Source organism: Neolamprologus multifasciatus, chromosome 6, assembly GCF_963576455.1.
Source record: "Neolamprologus multifasciatus chromosome 6, fNeoMul1.2, whole genome shotgun sequence".
Taxonomy (NCBI): Eukaryota; Metazoa; Chordata; class Actinopteri; order Cichliformes; family Cichlidae; genus Neolamprologus; species Neolamprologus multifasciatus.
This window is the reverse complement of record NC_140444.1, coordinates 14,552,703-14,569,564: the sequence shown is the minus strand read 5'-3', so window position 1 is coordinate 14,569,564 and position 16,862 is coordinate 14,552,703. Positions and strand designations below refer to the sequence as shown.

Genomic DNA, 16,862 nt, shown 5'->3' with positions numbered 1-16,862 from the left:
CAATAAAGGAAAAAGAAATAACATTTTATTGGAATATCTTACTTTTTAGAGATATTTAATTTTTTTTCTTAATTAAACTTTCAGTCATCGTTATTTTATCTTTATCCTGTTATTAGTTTGAAAATACTTTTAAAATTTGGATTTCATTTAGTCATATGATCCATGAAATACCAGAAATGGCTCCACAACAAAACAACAAACTTACATTTTTGTAGTGTTAAATAATTTTATTTATATTAATATTGTGACTATCTAAGTTTTTATTTTCTGACTATAAGCCATTGACTAAACCAGGGGTGGGCAATCTCAGTCCACGAGGGCCGGTGTCCCTGCAGGTTTTAGAGCTCACCTTGGGTCAACACACCTGAATCACATGATTAGTTCGTTACCAGGCCTCTGGAGAACTTCAGGACATGTTGAGGAGCTAATTTAGCCATTTAAATCAGCTGTGTTGGTTCAAGGACACATCTAAAACCTGCAGGGACACCGGCCCTCGTGGACTGAGATTGCCCACCCCTGGACTAAACCCTGGCAATTCCTAAATAACGATAACTTGAAACCTTAGGCAGCGTCCCACAAGGAGCTGCAACGCTTTCAGTGTTGGGGCTCTTATTTTGAAATGTCACCGGATATGTAGCGTTTGATTCCGTCAGTCTTCACAGCGGTCCGGAGCAGCCTGTCAGTCCTCCGGTCTACTTTGCTCGCATCATTCACGTTAGCTATGTGACTGTGTGGCTGCTTCTTCTACTTCCCGGACCCCCTCTGCGTCCCGGTCTCTCCGGTCCGGCGTCTGTTCAGGATGGATCAGTGCAGAGCTAAACTGGAGCCCACCAGTCTGGTGAAGCTGTACGGGGAATTTACGGGGACCAGTAACCGAAAAGGCAGGTGTGCCGTCATCCTGACCGAGAAGGACCTCGTCGTCCAGAGGCTCACGTCGGCACCTGTCGGACGGAACAAGGTGGTGCTCAGTCTGAAGGACTGTGTCGGCTGCCGGGCTTACCGGGGAAATGACAGTGCGGATAAGGCAGCGTACTTAGTCGCCTACTTTTACCCGCTCAAACGGCGGTGGATGAGTTCCAGGGTATCGCGGCAGAGAGTGGAGCAGGGCTTTCGGCTCGCCTCGCTCCAGGACCCGCAAGCTAACCTGGAGGAGGCAGAGAAGTGGGCTCGCGCTGTCCGAGAGCGCTCTGCCCGGCAACAGTTCCCTAGAAACGGTGAGTGTTGGATAGCAACGACGGCGGAAAGTTTGCAGGTAGTGATAGAAGCAGGATCCCACGCTGCAATTACATTCATCTCTGTATGAGTATACCACTGTGATACTGAGGCAAATATGAGTTTCAGTCGTCACCAGATGACTGTTAACCCACACCTTTGCTCACTGGTGAAAGAGAAAGGTTAGTGAAACGAGAAAGGTGCCGCCCTTTTTATGTGTATTTTATTTAAAAAAAAAAAAAAAAAAAAGCAGTTTGCGTATAAGCAAAATGCTAACATGTTAAAAGGTAGGCTTTATCTAAAAGCAGTATGCTCAGTTATTCTTGCCTCGTTTTGCTGACATAATTTAAAAAAATACTAAAACAAGACACTTTTTAATATTTTATTCTCTTTACTTCGTTTCTTCGTTTTGTAAGTGCAAAACATCGTGTATGTCACCTTCTATTTCTTCTATTTCAGTTAATTACCCCCCCCCCCATCCCCCCCCACACACACTATTTAACCTACTTCAAATCTATGTAGGTGTTGACCTACATCTTCTTTTAATCCAGCATATAAAGGCTTTTAGTAGCACACAGTGCATTGTATTTAAAGGTAAGCTCAAACATATTTGTGGTCTGTAAAATGTTAAACAGTCCAAAAAGTTAGAACTTTGCTGTCATATTGTTAAACAGTCCAAAAAGTTAGAACTTTGCTGTCATATGAAAAAGAAAAGCGGTGCATCCTCACAAGCTGGAAGCTTTGACCTTAAAATGTTGAACATTTTTGAAAATTAATTGATTAAAAATAAATTTTACTCAGAGTACCTTATTATCTTGTTACAGTCATACTGTGTTATTTATGGTCATGGATTGTAGTGGGAGGAGCTTTAACTGCTTTTACCCTATGATTAAAAAAGGCAACGAATCACTAAGTCTGTGTTTTTTTTTTTTTTTTTTTTGTTTTTGTTTTTTTTTTAAACACAATTACACAAATACCACAAGCATGATTAAATATAAGGTGGCTTTTATTTCTGTTCAGTTTCTGTTAGATTGTTAAAGCCTTAAGTGGTTATTAAAAGCAATGTAATGTACCATTGATCAGTCATCACCTTAAAACTTCACCTTTGTCTTCCTTTTTTTTTTTTTTATAAATGCATTTCTCACTTTTCAGGTTCCATGAAATTGTAAAGTACAATTTCACTTAATATTTACTATACAGGGCCCACTGGTTGTCTTTCTTGGCTTATTCTTGTATCAGTAATTTTTCCCCGAAGCACCACTGTTACTTAGCTGTTAGTATCCTTATTCATTTCCTATACCAAACAGGTTTCTTGGCACTTCATCAGATCTCTCCCAAATACCTTTAAACTGCTCCTTGGATTAATAAAACAAAAGAGCCAGTCTAAACAGAGTCGTGTTTCAGAATCTTTTAAGAAACCTGAAGAAACCATAAGGGATTATTGCTGCTATTGAGTTAAGGTCCAGTCAAGAGGTGTCTTGTACAGAGTCCTTACTATCAGTTCTGCTTTATCATATTTAACCTCCTGCTTACATGGATAAAACAATAGTCCTGGTGTGGTATGGAGAGTCACTTTTCAGTTCAGTATTTTCAGCCTCCTGCAAACAAACCCACTTGACATAAAAACACACCTGAGAAACATGAGACAATATTGATTGCTTCTTTTGTTAACGTAATGCTGAGACGTATGATCATTCCAGTGGGAGCTGTTCTATAACCCACGATTATACTAAAGATAAGTAGACAAATTATTTGTCCTTAAAAAAAACAACAACCCCAAAACACTTTTTCCATTTTCTGTCATACATATTATTTCCTTCACACAGAGCACTGTGACCCAGTTAGCATTTTCCACAAAATTTATTTTTAACAAGACAAAATATACTGCAATTCTGCTCTGCCTGTCATTGCCAGAAGAGAAGAGAGTAGACTTTTAGTAGCTCTGGAAAGTATCATTTGCTTTGAAATGTGTTGTAATATAAGTGCACGGGTTGTAATCCAAGACAGTGACTGAATGAGTGTCCCAGGTTGGGACAGCAACCCAAATAAAAGCGGCTCAATGACTTCACCTGATCTAGCTTTGCCTCTCTTATCACTGGTTTATTCAGACCAATGCTTTGTTTTTGGCCTAGTTTTTGCTTCTCACGCTGTATACTACTGACTAATTTAACACATCAAGTGTCATTGTTGCAATGATGGCTGCTCAGTTTCAAGCAAAAGTAAAGAAAAGGAGATAAATCATTTTGAAGTTCCACTGAATGCTATTTCTTTTTGGTTGTAGTACTTGTAGTTTTTTTTTTTCTTTTCATGTTTGCATGAGGTGTTTTGTGGAACACCTCATGCAAACATGCAAATAGGTTTGATTTATAATAATAATAATAATAATAACTTAGATCTGTATTGTGCCTTTCAAGAAACCCAAGGATGTTTTACATAACAATACAAAAGAGATAGGAAAAGCTTTGTTAGATAAAGAGTTTTTTGAAAAAGATTAAATTTATCTCACATGTTTGTAAGAGGTGTTGATGTGTAAACCAGATAAAGAGCTGCTGAGTTTTTTCTAATCTCTTACACTTACCTTGACTACCAAATACATTGGTTTTACATAGTCAAAAACTTTCCTATTTTTGGAGTTATTCTTCTTTTATTGTTGTTGTTATTGTTGTTATTATTGTTATTATTATTATTATTATTGTTCAGTAATTGTTCAGTAGCACCATCACCTCACAGCTGGGGCCTCTCTGTGTGGAGTTAGCATGGTCTCCACTTCTCCACAGTCCAAAGACATGCACGTTAGGTTAATTATTAGGATAATTGCGTGTTTGGTTTACTGTAAATTGGCCATAGGTGTGAGCGTGAATAAATCTGTGTCTGTGTTAGCCCTGTGACAGACTGGCAACCTGTCTCACTAGTGGGGTAGACTCCAGCTCCATTGAAGATGGATGAAGTTAAGATAACAAACACTGAATATTGTTCTTGATTCTTATACATTTTCCAGTTGATCTTGATTGCCTCTTTCCTTGGCTGTTTTTGCGTGCAGCTGGGATTCTCGGTGTGCGTCCATGGCCAGCTTTTCTGCTACATTATGTATGCTTACTAGGGATATACTCCTTGCTGAGGTTAGATCTGGATGCAATGCTTTGGTTGTTACTGTTGGTTGCAAACTAGTTACAGTGGGGCAAAAAAGTATTTAGTCAGCCACCGATTGTGCAAGTTCCCCCACTTAAAATGATGACAGAGGTCAGTAATTTGTACCAGAGGTACACTTCAACTGTGCGAGACAGAATGTGAAAAAAAAATCCATGAATTCACATGGTAGGATTTGTAAAGAATTTATTCGTAAATCAGGGTGGAAAATAAGTATTTGGTCACCTCAAACAAGGAAAATCCCTGGCTCTCACAGACCTGTAACGTCTTCTGTAAGAAGCTTTTCTGTCCCCCACTCGTTACCTGTATGAATGGCACCTGTTTGACCTCATCATCTGTATAAAAGACACCTGTCCACAGCCTCAACCAGTCAGACTCCAAACTCGCCATGGCCAAGACCAAAGAGCTTTCGAAGGACACCAGGAAAAGAATTGTAGACCTGCACCAGACTGGGAAGAGTGAATCTACAATAGGCAAGCAGCTTGGTGTGAAAAAATCAACTGTGGGAGCAATCATCAGAAAATGGAAGACATACAAGACCACTGATAATCTCCCTCGATCTGGGGCTCCACGCAAGATCTCATCCCGTGGGGTCAAAATGATCATGAGAACGGTGAGCAAAGATCCCAGAACCACACGGGGGACCTGGTGAATGACCTGCAGAGAGCTGGGACCAAAGTAACAAAGGTCACCATCAGTAACACACTACAACGGCAGGGAATCAAATCCCGCAGTGCCAGACGTGTTCCGCTGCTGAAGCCAGTGCATGTCCAGGCCCGTCTGAAGTTTGCCAGAGAGCACATGGATGATACAGCAGAGGATTGGGAGAATGTCATGTGGTCAGATGAAACCAAAGTAGAACTTTTTTGTATAAACTCAACTTGTCGTGTTTGGAGGAAGAAGAATACTGAGTTGCATCCCAAGAACACCATACCTACTGTGAAGCATGGGGTGGAAACATCATGCTATGGGGCTGTTTTTCTGCCAAGGGGACAGGACGACTGATCCGTGTTAAGGACAGAATGAATGGGGCCAAGTATCGTGAGATTTTGAGCCAAAACCTCCTTCCATCAGTGAGAACTTTGAAGATGAAACGAGGCTGGGTCTTCCAACATGACAATGATCCAAAACACACCGCCCGGGCAACAAAGGAGTGGCTCCGTAAGAAGCATTTGAAAGTCCTGGAGTGGCCTAGCCAGTCTCCAGACCTCAACCCCATAGAAAATCTGTGGCGGGAGTTGAAAGTCCGTGTTGCTCGGCGACAGCCCCAAAACATCACTGCTCTTGAGAAGATCTGCATGGAGGAATGGGCCAAAATACCAGCTACTGTGTGTGCAAACCTGGTAAAGACCTATAGTAAACGTTTGACCTCTGTTATTAACAACAAAGGTTATGTTACAAAGTATTGAGTTGTATTTTTGTTATTGACCAAATACTTATTTTCCACCCTGATTTACGAATAAATTCTTTACAAATCCTACCATGTGAATTCATGGATTTTTTTTTTTTTTTTTTCACATTCTGTCTCTCACAGTTGAAGTGTACCTCTGGTGCAAATTACTGACCTCTGTCATCATTTTAAGTGGGGGAACTTGCACAATCGGTGGCTGACTAAATACTTTTTTGCCCCACTGTAGCTGGAGCTGTTACAGACTTACAGTATGTCTATTCCTTTCTTACTTTCTGTGTGAGTTGGAAACTGTTCATTACACTGACAAGCAGTAAAAAATAGTATGCATGAAGTATTGTTTTTACATTCACACCATTTCAAATGTGGAAAAATAGACAAGTTGACTGTGGCAAACTGTGTTTATGCTATATATGACTTGCTGGGGTAAGTTTTTAGTCCCTTTTTTTTTTTTTTTTTTTTCATACAAAATGACCAAAACATTGCTGGTTTATTGGTACCTTATATTCTAATAAATTGTTGATATTTTAGTTGCTAGTTACTGACTTTGGGATCTAGAAACATGGGAGTGAGGAAGTGTTCCTCTTATATTTGATAGTTGTAGTAATAATAAAAGATTAATGACTCCTCGATGAAATCACCTGAATGCTGATTTTCAATTATTGTCACCTGTCTGTGTTTTGTAGGATAAAGAATCAAATAGAAGTACTGAGAATAAAATATCAGCTGAAAATGAGTCTATTTCAGCGCTACCTGCTGATGTGTTAGATTTCTGAACATTTTCACAGTCAGTGGTGGTAATTTCAAACCTCATTGTAGCTGCAGGGTCTTTGGTATCTTTGGAACAGGCTAATATGATTGCAGCCTGAAAGGGTGTCTCCAGTTAGTTACTCATTGTGCCCGAGGACTCATGAACCATACTAAATCATGTTCAGGAGCTCTGCATCCAAACCATTACTCTAAATGAGGTCAATGCAATCCTTTCTGACCTCTCCATCAGTATTGATGCTTGTGTCATTGGCTTAATGTCTGCTGAAAGAGTTATTCAGAAAACATCTATTTTCTATACACTCATTTTCCTTGTGTTTGTTTCCTTGTGAGATAACTTATACAGGCATATTTCATGTCTTCTCAACTTGTCCAGTATTGCTTCTCTGCTCTATGGTTGACACTGAGTCAGCTGCACTTTAGATCACGCATACTAGTTTGCATGATAATGATCATTTATCCAAACACCTGTTAGAGGCATGACTCAAAACACCACAAGCTGTCATCTGTTATAGCTGTTTTGAATAGTTTTTGGTGCTTTTTTTGTGGCTTAGAGAATTGGTTAGGTCACAGGCTGATCATGATACGGCTGTAATTATGCAATAAAATAGTCTGTTGCACTTATTCTCACTGTTGTATTTTCATTGAGAGACATTGAACACAGCGTTGCTTGCTCAGAAAAAGGAAGTGAACAATATATTGCAGGTCATTACCAGCTGTTGGTTAGCTCTGTGGTGTGTTCATGTGAAACCTTTGAAAAAATGACACGAGGTGACAGATGAGTCAACAACTTGCCACGATGGCACCAAAAAAGACTGACACATTCCTTCTTTGACACCTCAGCTGCATTACCTGTTTTTTTTGTTTTGTTTGTTTTTTTCTTAATGGTATTGTCCTGAGGTTACAAACATAAAATTTGAATGAAAAGACTGAATTCACCTGTTGACAGCATTATGATCATAAGGAAGGAGATGGTATCAGACAGAGAGGTTACAAGTATTGATTAAACCCGACAGAATATATTGTCATCTCGCTCGAGCATGTGGTTGCTGATGTCAAATGATAATGAACTGCAGTGCAGTATATAGTGGAAGTGTAATCAGCAGTTATTGTAATTCCATTTAATCTGTGAACGAAAATGTTACTGGTGGCTACACAAATTTCCAAATATGGCATAAAAACCTGAAGATTGTGTGACACAACAACACACATCTATGAGAGCTTCAAAATTAGACAAAAAGGATGAAACACAAAAAAATGACAATGAAAACAGGCTATTTCTCAGAAAAAAATGGGCCCGTGAAAGAGAACAGTATGCTATTCAAAAATGCTGCTTAAGGATACAAAAACCTTAGCTCAGCAAACTGACCCAATCAAATTACAGAGATCTCAACCAGGTGGGGTAGCTGTAGCCCTGTGGTTGCTCCAGTCTATCTGCCCATGTATCTTGCGTTATATTGCCATTTATATTAGCAGAGCAAATCATAATAATGGTAAACAGGGAAATTAAAGGGACAATGGCTAAACTCAAAGAAAGAAACTCTATTCCCCTCTGTATTGTCACAGCAGATGGTTCTGTCCATTTGTTTGGCATCTTTAGTGAGATTTTGCAGACATAAGTCACTTTGTTCACACAGGTTGAGAGACCTGTACGCAATCATTTAGTAACCATCAGTCACGAGGGGAAAAACGATCATTCCCCAACTGGCTGTGTGTAATTGGTGGAGGTTAATGGCAGTCTTTGGCAAAAGGATCGCTAAAGTCATGCATGACTGCGATTTGAACCACCAGTTGCTAGGAAAAAATATATATTCCAATTGGTTGGGAAAAACTTCCTTGTGTGTTTGGTCCCAAGTATATTGCTGTAGACATAGTTTGAATGGCAGTAACAGTATAATATAGTGTAGTGTGATAAAGGGTTTTGGAGCAAATCGACCATATTAGCAAAACCAAACAAGCAAATTGTTTATTCACAGGGACGACTGAATGGGGCACATTGTAAACCTGAATAGTGTGTCCTTGAGGAGCAAACAAAAAAAATGAAAACGTGATGATACTAGATGGATGATGATAATATGGGAGCAGCTTGTTTTTCGTGATGTTGGTGGCTCACTGTCGACTGCAGAATGGTGTGCTGTTTGTGTAGAAAGAGACACTTTTTGCTTAGCATCATGCAGTCACTAAGTGCAAATCCTAGTGACAAATTTGTAGAACAACAACATCAGCCATTGAATTCTTCTAACATTTAGTTTAGAGTTGCAGTCCTACCACTACTACATTTTTTTTTTTTTTTAAAATTAATTAATATATTTATATATTTTTAGTATGGGTTTTGTAGTCAGTCAACATCAGTGCAGAGTTGAACTCCAGGGCAGAGTGGTGTCATTGTTTGGCCTCTTGAGACAATGTCATTGTCACTTGTAGTTCCTCATTGTCTGGATGATTTTGCTTGTGTGTGTTTTTACCATCAGACGTTTTTGAATTTCAACATCTGCTACAGCCATGACCCCAATTTCTAGTTTTCCTTTACGCCCTTCGTTATTTGGACGATAATTAGGTATTGTGTGTATAGAACAAACAACACTGCTGTGACTGTTATTATTTATCTCTGTAACTGAAATCAGGAGTAAGGGTTTTGCTTCAGTGTATCACTGTAGTGATACACTGAAGGTAATGTTTTGAGTTACTACAGGGATAATGATTTGTGCTAATGCGGTGTAACTGAATATGAGTGCGAAGCAATGCAAATGGCTCTGAAGGATCTTATCTGACGTTCTCGAGGGGACTGGCATGGCTTCTTTTAGCTGCAAAATCCAGGCCTCTCTCAGCCAGTCGATGCCATTACTAACACATTACCTCAGGCTGAGAAAGTTGAAGCTGGGACACTGGTTTTTGTCCTGCTGCAAAAGTTTATAAGTGCAAAGTGTAGTTCTATGTTATATGAACAAGTGATCAATCTTTAGAAGTGACCATTTGTTCTTATTAGCAAACTCCATATTTTTATTCTTGGACTGTACCAGAGATTCACATCTGTAAATAATGCTTATTTGTCTTAAACTGGGTCTTGGTGCTGTGCCCCCTTCATTCACTGTGTGAAATAAGCAGTATTAACTCCTCTCCATTTAAGCCAGTTTTCTTCTAATTGGCTGCCCATTACAAACAGAAGGTTTGAACAGCAGGTGGGTGGAGCTGTGTATTTGAGATGACTGCATTAAGGAAAAGAGAAGAGTAGAAACCATCTGTCAGAAACCAAACGTTTAGAGGTATTTGACTACCAGGGAGTGCTCACAGGATACTTTTCATAGTTAAAATCACGTACAACATTGTGCTACTGTAAAATCTTGAGTCACCTCTCATTTCTTTATGATTTGGTAGGAAAATGGGACATGGGTAGCAGTTTATTAAAATGTGCAAACATGGAATGACTGTATATAAGGCAGAAACAGAGTTTGAACAATGCTAAGCTTGAAAGTCTATATTTAGTTTGATCACCTTTATTCTTCAACATAGTCTGAACTCTCTCAGCCAAGCTTTCTTGTAAATTCTTTATCGTCATTTTTGGCAAGATCTGCAACACCACTTGCTGAAATGGAGGCTCCAACTTTGACGGAGGCTGGATCGTTTTTTTTTTTGTTTGTTTTTTTTTAACAAATGGCTGTAGACATTCACTGCTGTACTTCTCCTGCATACATAATGATGAAAGTTTGAACCAAAAATTTCAAATTTGGGTTCATTACGTCATAAGACCTGTATTTTAAAAATATGAATTTTAAAATGCAGATCTTTTTTTATAATATAGTAAATACGTACACAGTAAACACAAAGTACAAAAAGTGTGGGTGCATATGCAAACACAATAAGTACATTTGATAACTGGACACAAAAAGAACAGGTGCCATTATTTTACAAATACATGTAATTTATGTTTTCATCTGATTTTTGCCTTTGTCAACTTTGGTTTGTCTATTGCAAGTCATTTGAGAAAGTGCACTCATGTCTTTGACCTTTTTTTTTTTTTTTTTTTTGGGATGGTCATATTTGAACTAAAAGTTATGTACTGTAACCAGTTTTTCCCCTAAATTAACCACTCCCTTCTCCACCCTGTTTGTGGAGGGGAAGCATACCTAGACACACAGGCTAGGCAGGCTTTTTGGTGACACTAATTTAATGCATCATTTTCAAGCATGTCACCCCTAAATATGATGTTCTCAGCATAACCCTAACACCAAGTCTTAACCCTTAAAAAGGCATATTTGCATTACTTTAAAGGAATGTAGTCACACGCGTTCTATGTTTGTCTTTGGTTTCCTGTGACAAACGAGTTCAGTCATTCATTCATTTTTAGATGAGCGGTTCTCGAGAAAGCTGCAGACTGCAGTCTGCCCATCCTGCACGTCTACGTTTTGAACAGATGCAGTCACACATCGAACACACACACATTCAGCAAGTTTATCGTTATAGCTGTCCTATATTTAGAACAGTAACTCTGTGTTTTCTTGTATGTTTAATGGGCATCTGTAAATTGTAGCTACAAAAAATAAGATAAGTTACGCTCACTAAATAAGCTCTGCATTATTATTGTCGCAGTCACAGTCTCCACTGTAATTCATCCCAAAGATTAGCTGTTCTTTTTGGCCAGCCAAATTCTTCCACATCAATCTCACTCATCCGTGTCTTTATGGACCTGGTGTGCAGTCATGTTGGAATAATGACAAATTATTCAAATAAAGAGGGGAGCGTGAAATTGTCCAAATTGTCTTGATATGCTTAAGCATTCAGGTGCTTGACTTTATAAACCTGTGGCCATGGAGCACCTGATTTAGATTGATGAGTGAATAGTTTGGGCAGTATAGTGCAGTTTTACTGTTCTTCAATCGTGGCATTTGTTTAGTCAGATTGAAGAAGTTCAGAACAACAACCCAGGTGTGGTTTTTCTCACATTTAGAAGCATGTTTAATTTAGTTCACTCTTCTGATTAATCGGTCGTGAACTGTCAGTAGTAATAACGCTTCTCAATTCTTGGAAGTGAACCTACATATTTTATTCATAGCAGGTTGTCTGTGTCGTACAGGATCAAAAGAGAAGTCTACAATAAGCAGAGCTTCATGAGTTCTCACTGCAGCGTTGGAGGCATTGGTGTGTGCAGTCAGACAGCAGTGGCAGCAGCAGTTTTCTCCCTGTGGACCTTACCCAACATACGCAGCGATAGAACTTGATGTGCTGTCTGTAGCTCGAGTTCAGTGTCTCGTTCTCTCACCGGAGCTCACTGTAGGTACTGAGGCTCGCTGCAGCTTTGTGTCCATAATGTCCCTCTCTGTCTAACTATGAAAAAAGCAAACAGTACAATACATTTCAAAGAAACCCTGTGAGACTTGGATATAGATGCAGGAGCTGAATACAAAACAAGAAGATGACTATCTGTACATTATAGCAGTGAGTGCAGAAAGTTTTCTGTGCTTTGCCAGATTTCTATTCTCAGAAAAGGCTTCTCAAGTCATTCTTTGATACGCCGACAGCAGCAACCACAGTCCATTCAGGCTACAGCAGAGCAGCTGCTACACCTAAGAGTAAGTCAGTCTTTCCTAGTTTAAAAAAAAAATGTGGTTATGGGTTTTTTTTTAAGGTGGAAAACATTTACATTTCTTCCATACAGCAGCAGTGTACACTTTTTCTTGTATATTGCTGCATTTTAGTTTTGTTTTTTGTGCTCTTGTCTTGTGACTTTATGTAAAAATAAATAAATTAAAAAAAAAAAAGTCGAACTAAAGGCCAGTTTGGATAACGTTAAGTATCTTACTTATTGGTTGTTTTCTAACTTCCCTTCCCCAATCTCACTCTAGGGCCTAAAATACACAGATGGAATCTAAGTCACTCCACACAGACAGACAGCTATTACATCCTCTTTCTCCTTTCACAACCTTTCCATTTATCTCTTAGCTCAGGATACAGTAAGGGCAACTGCGTAATATACATGCAGGGTGATTTCAATTCAAACCTCAGTGTCGTAAACTCTCTGCCTTACTTAATATAGATTTACAGAAGGCTAACCACTGCCACCTCCTCCTGCTCCTCAGCCTTCCACACCCTTTGTGGTTCTGGCTCAGCAGAAATTTGCTTGTGAGCTTGAGGAGCTTCCACTCTTTGATTTACAAACCGCTTGAAGAGTTATCACCTCAGTGCAGCTAAGTGCTCCTGCAGTTAGCTCCAGTCAGATGTGGTTTCTTTAAAGGCAGAGCCTATGATTCAGTTTCAAAAGGAAAGTCTTAACCTAAAATATCACTTTAAAATATTCTGTAAGGGCCTTTAATGAACACTTTGTTTTCTGAAGCATGGAAAGTTTCATTTTAATCAATTTGTAAACACAGACGGTAAAGCTGAGTATACACTGTGCTGATGAAAGATGACTAGCGTGAAAGATACTGTTTGTCGTGGCTTCAAAACTCACACAGTCTCCTGTATGAGGTCGATCTTTCTACAAAAAGAATTTCAAACAACGGCAGAAATTTGGGATGATCAACTCACAATGTGACTGCCACTACGACCTACAGCTGTTAACCAGCCAATAGGAAAGCAGCAAGCATGCAATAGTGTGATCAACGTCACAATGACACAAACAATAACAAACTCAAATGGAATGTATTGTAGTAAAATATGCAAAACCAAGTGTTTGGAATTCCAACAAAGAAGAAAATCTAGTTTAGTTTTGGTATCGGAAGCTCGTTTGCACAATATGTCATTTAACACTTATCCAAAGTTACCATGCTAAAAAAGACAAACAGTTGAGGAACTGTTCCCATGATGGAGCCCACAGTTCAGCTGGGATTATAAACCATACCACAGTTTGTCTTGTAATGAATTTATAGGATCCTAATAAGTATACTTTTAGGATTTTGCACATTGATTTGACTCCAAAAACATAATTAATGGCAACATGGAGAATATGGTGATTTTTGCGCCCTTTTCATTAAGGCTCTCATTTTGTTCAGTATTGAGATCACGTTTATTTATCATGACTATTTATTGATTTTAATGACATCTCATGTAAACAGAACACTGCTCTCACGTCTTCACATCTAAGTTTTGTATTAAAAAAATGGTCGTCCTTATTCACATAGCTTCTTAGGTAGGTAGATGGATAGATATTTTGGCGAAGGTATGTGTTTGTTGGAAAACACATCTTTGGCCAAATGGGTGCGATTGGTTGGCGGTTTCAGTGCATCTTTGCGAGCTGGATGGATACACGGATGCGCTGCTCTGGTTTGCCGTTCAGTTGAGTCTGTTCACCTGCAGGTAGTGTTTTCAGTGGGAGAAACATTTTGTCACTCGTCCTCGTGATGACTTCAGTGAACAGAATAAACTTTCTGGGATTTCCTTACCTGGATGATTGAGCATGTATTTTCAAAACCTACACAGGCTTATTTTGATGGATGTCTGAGGTGATGGTAGTTAATTAATGGTAGCAACCACTTCATTGTTTTTCTTGGGCTTCATGCATTAATTACAGTGCAGTTTGTGGTATGTTTTCAGGTGGTTCTATCTAATCTGAAGTATTTCCAAACAAGCTTGTCAAGCCCTGTTGTTCTGTTTGTATATCTGTCTTTTAATTTGTTCTTACTTATCTAGACTAGTCCAGGAACAGCTGTGATTGTCACATGCAGGCTTATGCTGATTTAGAAAACACTTGAGTTTCTATTGCTTTGCGTTTTATGTAGAAGTAGGTGCATTTTAAATTTTGCTCCATCATGCTCATTTAATTGTGGGAAGCCAAAATCATGAATGAGATTAAAATTCAATTAGTTGTACAACCCTATAAACATTTCTCTCAGATGTAATCACTAAAGTGGCTTCCACTATTTATTTAATTTTGGTTTCACCATGTTTTGGTAGGCTACGTTAAAATAAAAAACCCATTAGAGCGACATAAGAGAATTACTGATTTTGAAATAGTTTAACTCATTGAATCTGTCACATTACGCAGAGCTGGAAGAGCACGTATTGTGTCAAATACAGTACGAAATAGATGTTAATCCAATAATCTCTTAAATGTGGAAACTGGATTCCTTCCTAATGGGTGTTGTCAAGGCTTAGAGTGCAAATCTGCACTGAGCAACAGGCAGAAGTGTGAGCACAACCTGTGGTGTATCGGTCTTTCCTTCTACATGTTCTTTAGGTGAATTTTATGCATTAATATTAGCTACCAAAAAAGTTCATGTAATGTTGTCTGGTTCATAGACTCTTCTGTGGGTTAATTTAACACAAATATATGTAAATATATGTAGTTACCTATCTCTTAGTGTTGAATTATAATGGGTTTTTTAAAAAAAACTTCTTGGCTAGTTGTAATCATTGTCTGAATCATGGTCATCTTTTCCTATATGTCAAACGGACATTAAGACTTGGAGCAAAATATAACCCGATGTCTCATCTCTCTCTTTAAATCCCCAGTTTTCACTGAGTTTTGACAGTTTGACTGGTCCCATCTGCAGATTTATGCTGGCCGAGATGCGGGCTCAGCAAAGCGTAATGAAAGCCCGGCACTTTTTTGAATTTCAACATTATAATTTCTTAATCACAGACGGTTGATGCTTTGTCATACTTCACTGCTGAAGGGGAACTGAGATACCGGAACTACTGACTGATGAGTGCAAGTCATCACTGTTAGTCAGACTGAGTCGTAGAGCAGTTATTACACTTCAAACAGAAACAGTGACCATGTAAGGTCATAGAAATAACGAAGATGCAGTTTGATGAATATCCCTGTGTCCCTTCCTAAATACAAACACTGAATTTATATAACCCAGTTTTTAAACTTGGAATTAAAAAGAGTATTAAAAAGACTGGAGAAGTTTTCACAAAAAAATTGGAATAAGTGCATTTGAAGTTTACCATGAAACATTCATGTCTGTGTCTGGTTTATACAAGCAGATACAGCAGGAAAAAGAAAAAGGAAGCTGTCTGTTCTCACACTATATATGCACCCAGAAAGCTACTATAAGGAACCTTCCCAGAAAATGTGTTTTTTCTTTTCTTTTTTTACTGCTCCTGGGTTTTCCCTTTCATTTAGGTTGTTATTTCCTGTGGTGAATAGCTCAGTAGTGATTATTCCATTAAGATCTGGGACAGTTCCAATGCTGTTGGTTTGAAGAGAGCAGATGAGACGTCTGTAATCACAGATCAAGTAAACGTAGTTGAGGCGCAGAGCATAGCTTTGTTGTTGCAAGTTTCCTGTCATTTTTTTATCTTGATTGTTGTTTGTGAGGTTACTTTTTAATTTACACAGTTCCCTTAATCGCCTCATCCAAGATGCTGAGTTTCTTTTTTCACCAATTGTGTGAAGATGTTCCAGTTTGACTTCTGCTCCAATTGTGTGTTTTTTTTGTTTTGTTTTGTTTTGTTTTTTCTTTTATAATGATAAATTGATTGGCATTTGCATCAGCAGGGCTTTCATCAGGACTATACAGATCAACAGCAAATAAACAAACACGACGCTTATCTGCTGTCATAAAACTCCAACCAGTAGATTGTTTAGAGAAAAAAAAAATTGCTACAGTCTTTTGCATCTTATATTAGATGTTTTGGCTCAGTGCCATGTTGCTGCTGCAGCAGAGTTAATGATAGAGGAGGAAACCCGGAGCGTGGACAGACAGACGAGAAGATAGTGTCCTCTGGAATGTTTGTAGAAGAGGAGGGGTGCCACACAGGAAGTGGCATAGGACTGGGTTTAGACAGCAAGAACTGCTGTGTGGGTGTTGGGATGCACACACACACACACAGACCAAGGTCAGGGCGTTCGATGCCAGCTGTCGTGCAGCTGATTCATGAGGGCACTTTCTTGTCTTTCCCTCAGGAGTCCAGTCGCTATGATTTTGAGATTACTGCATCTAAATGATACAAGGAAATGTGACGTTAACTCTCTGCATTTATAAAAAGACATAACCAGCCTTTCTTGAATGCCAGTTTATAGACTAATGTGATTATTGTGTACCGTTACATGCAGGTTTTACCTGCCATTACCGTTACCTGAAGGACCTGCTAACCGGAAAAAGAAAAAAGTGTAAATTAATTTTTTTAAAATTTATATGCTCTCATTTTATACGAGCTCAGAGTGATAGGCTGGTACGTTTTGCTTTCATTTAGTCACAATAGTTTCCCTCCCTGTATGTGTGTGTCTGCATATTTAAACCCTCTTCTCAGATACATGAAGCAGAGCCCAGTAAAGTGAAGATAACCTTAATTACTTTAGGTTATGTTACTGTGAAGGTAATAAAAACTCCACAGCGAGTCTGAATTTGTCTAAAACAACGGAGAGAGTAAGAAAAAAGTATTC

The 16,862-nt window shown here is 38.8% G+C and overlaps 1 protein-coding gene across 1 annotated transcript in view; it reads left to right on the top strand.

Moving 5' to 3' along the window:
* Positions 1-329: 329 nt before the first annotated feature.
* LOC146516655 (sphingosine kinase 1-like) overlaps positions 330-16,862 on the top strand; it is a 41,674-nt gene continuing 25,141 nt past the window's right edge. Inside the window, exon 1 of the mRNA XM_085163831.1 lies at positions 330-1,214. Coding sequence (XP_085019957.1) covers positions 800-1,214 — 415 coding nt within the window. The 5' untranslated portion in view covers positions 330-799. The remainder of the gene's footprint in view (positions 1,215-16,862) is intronic.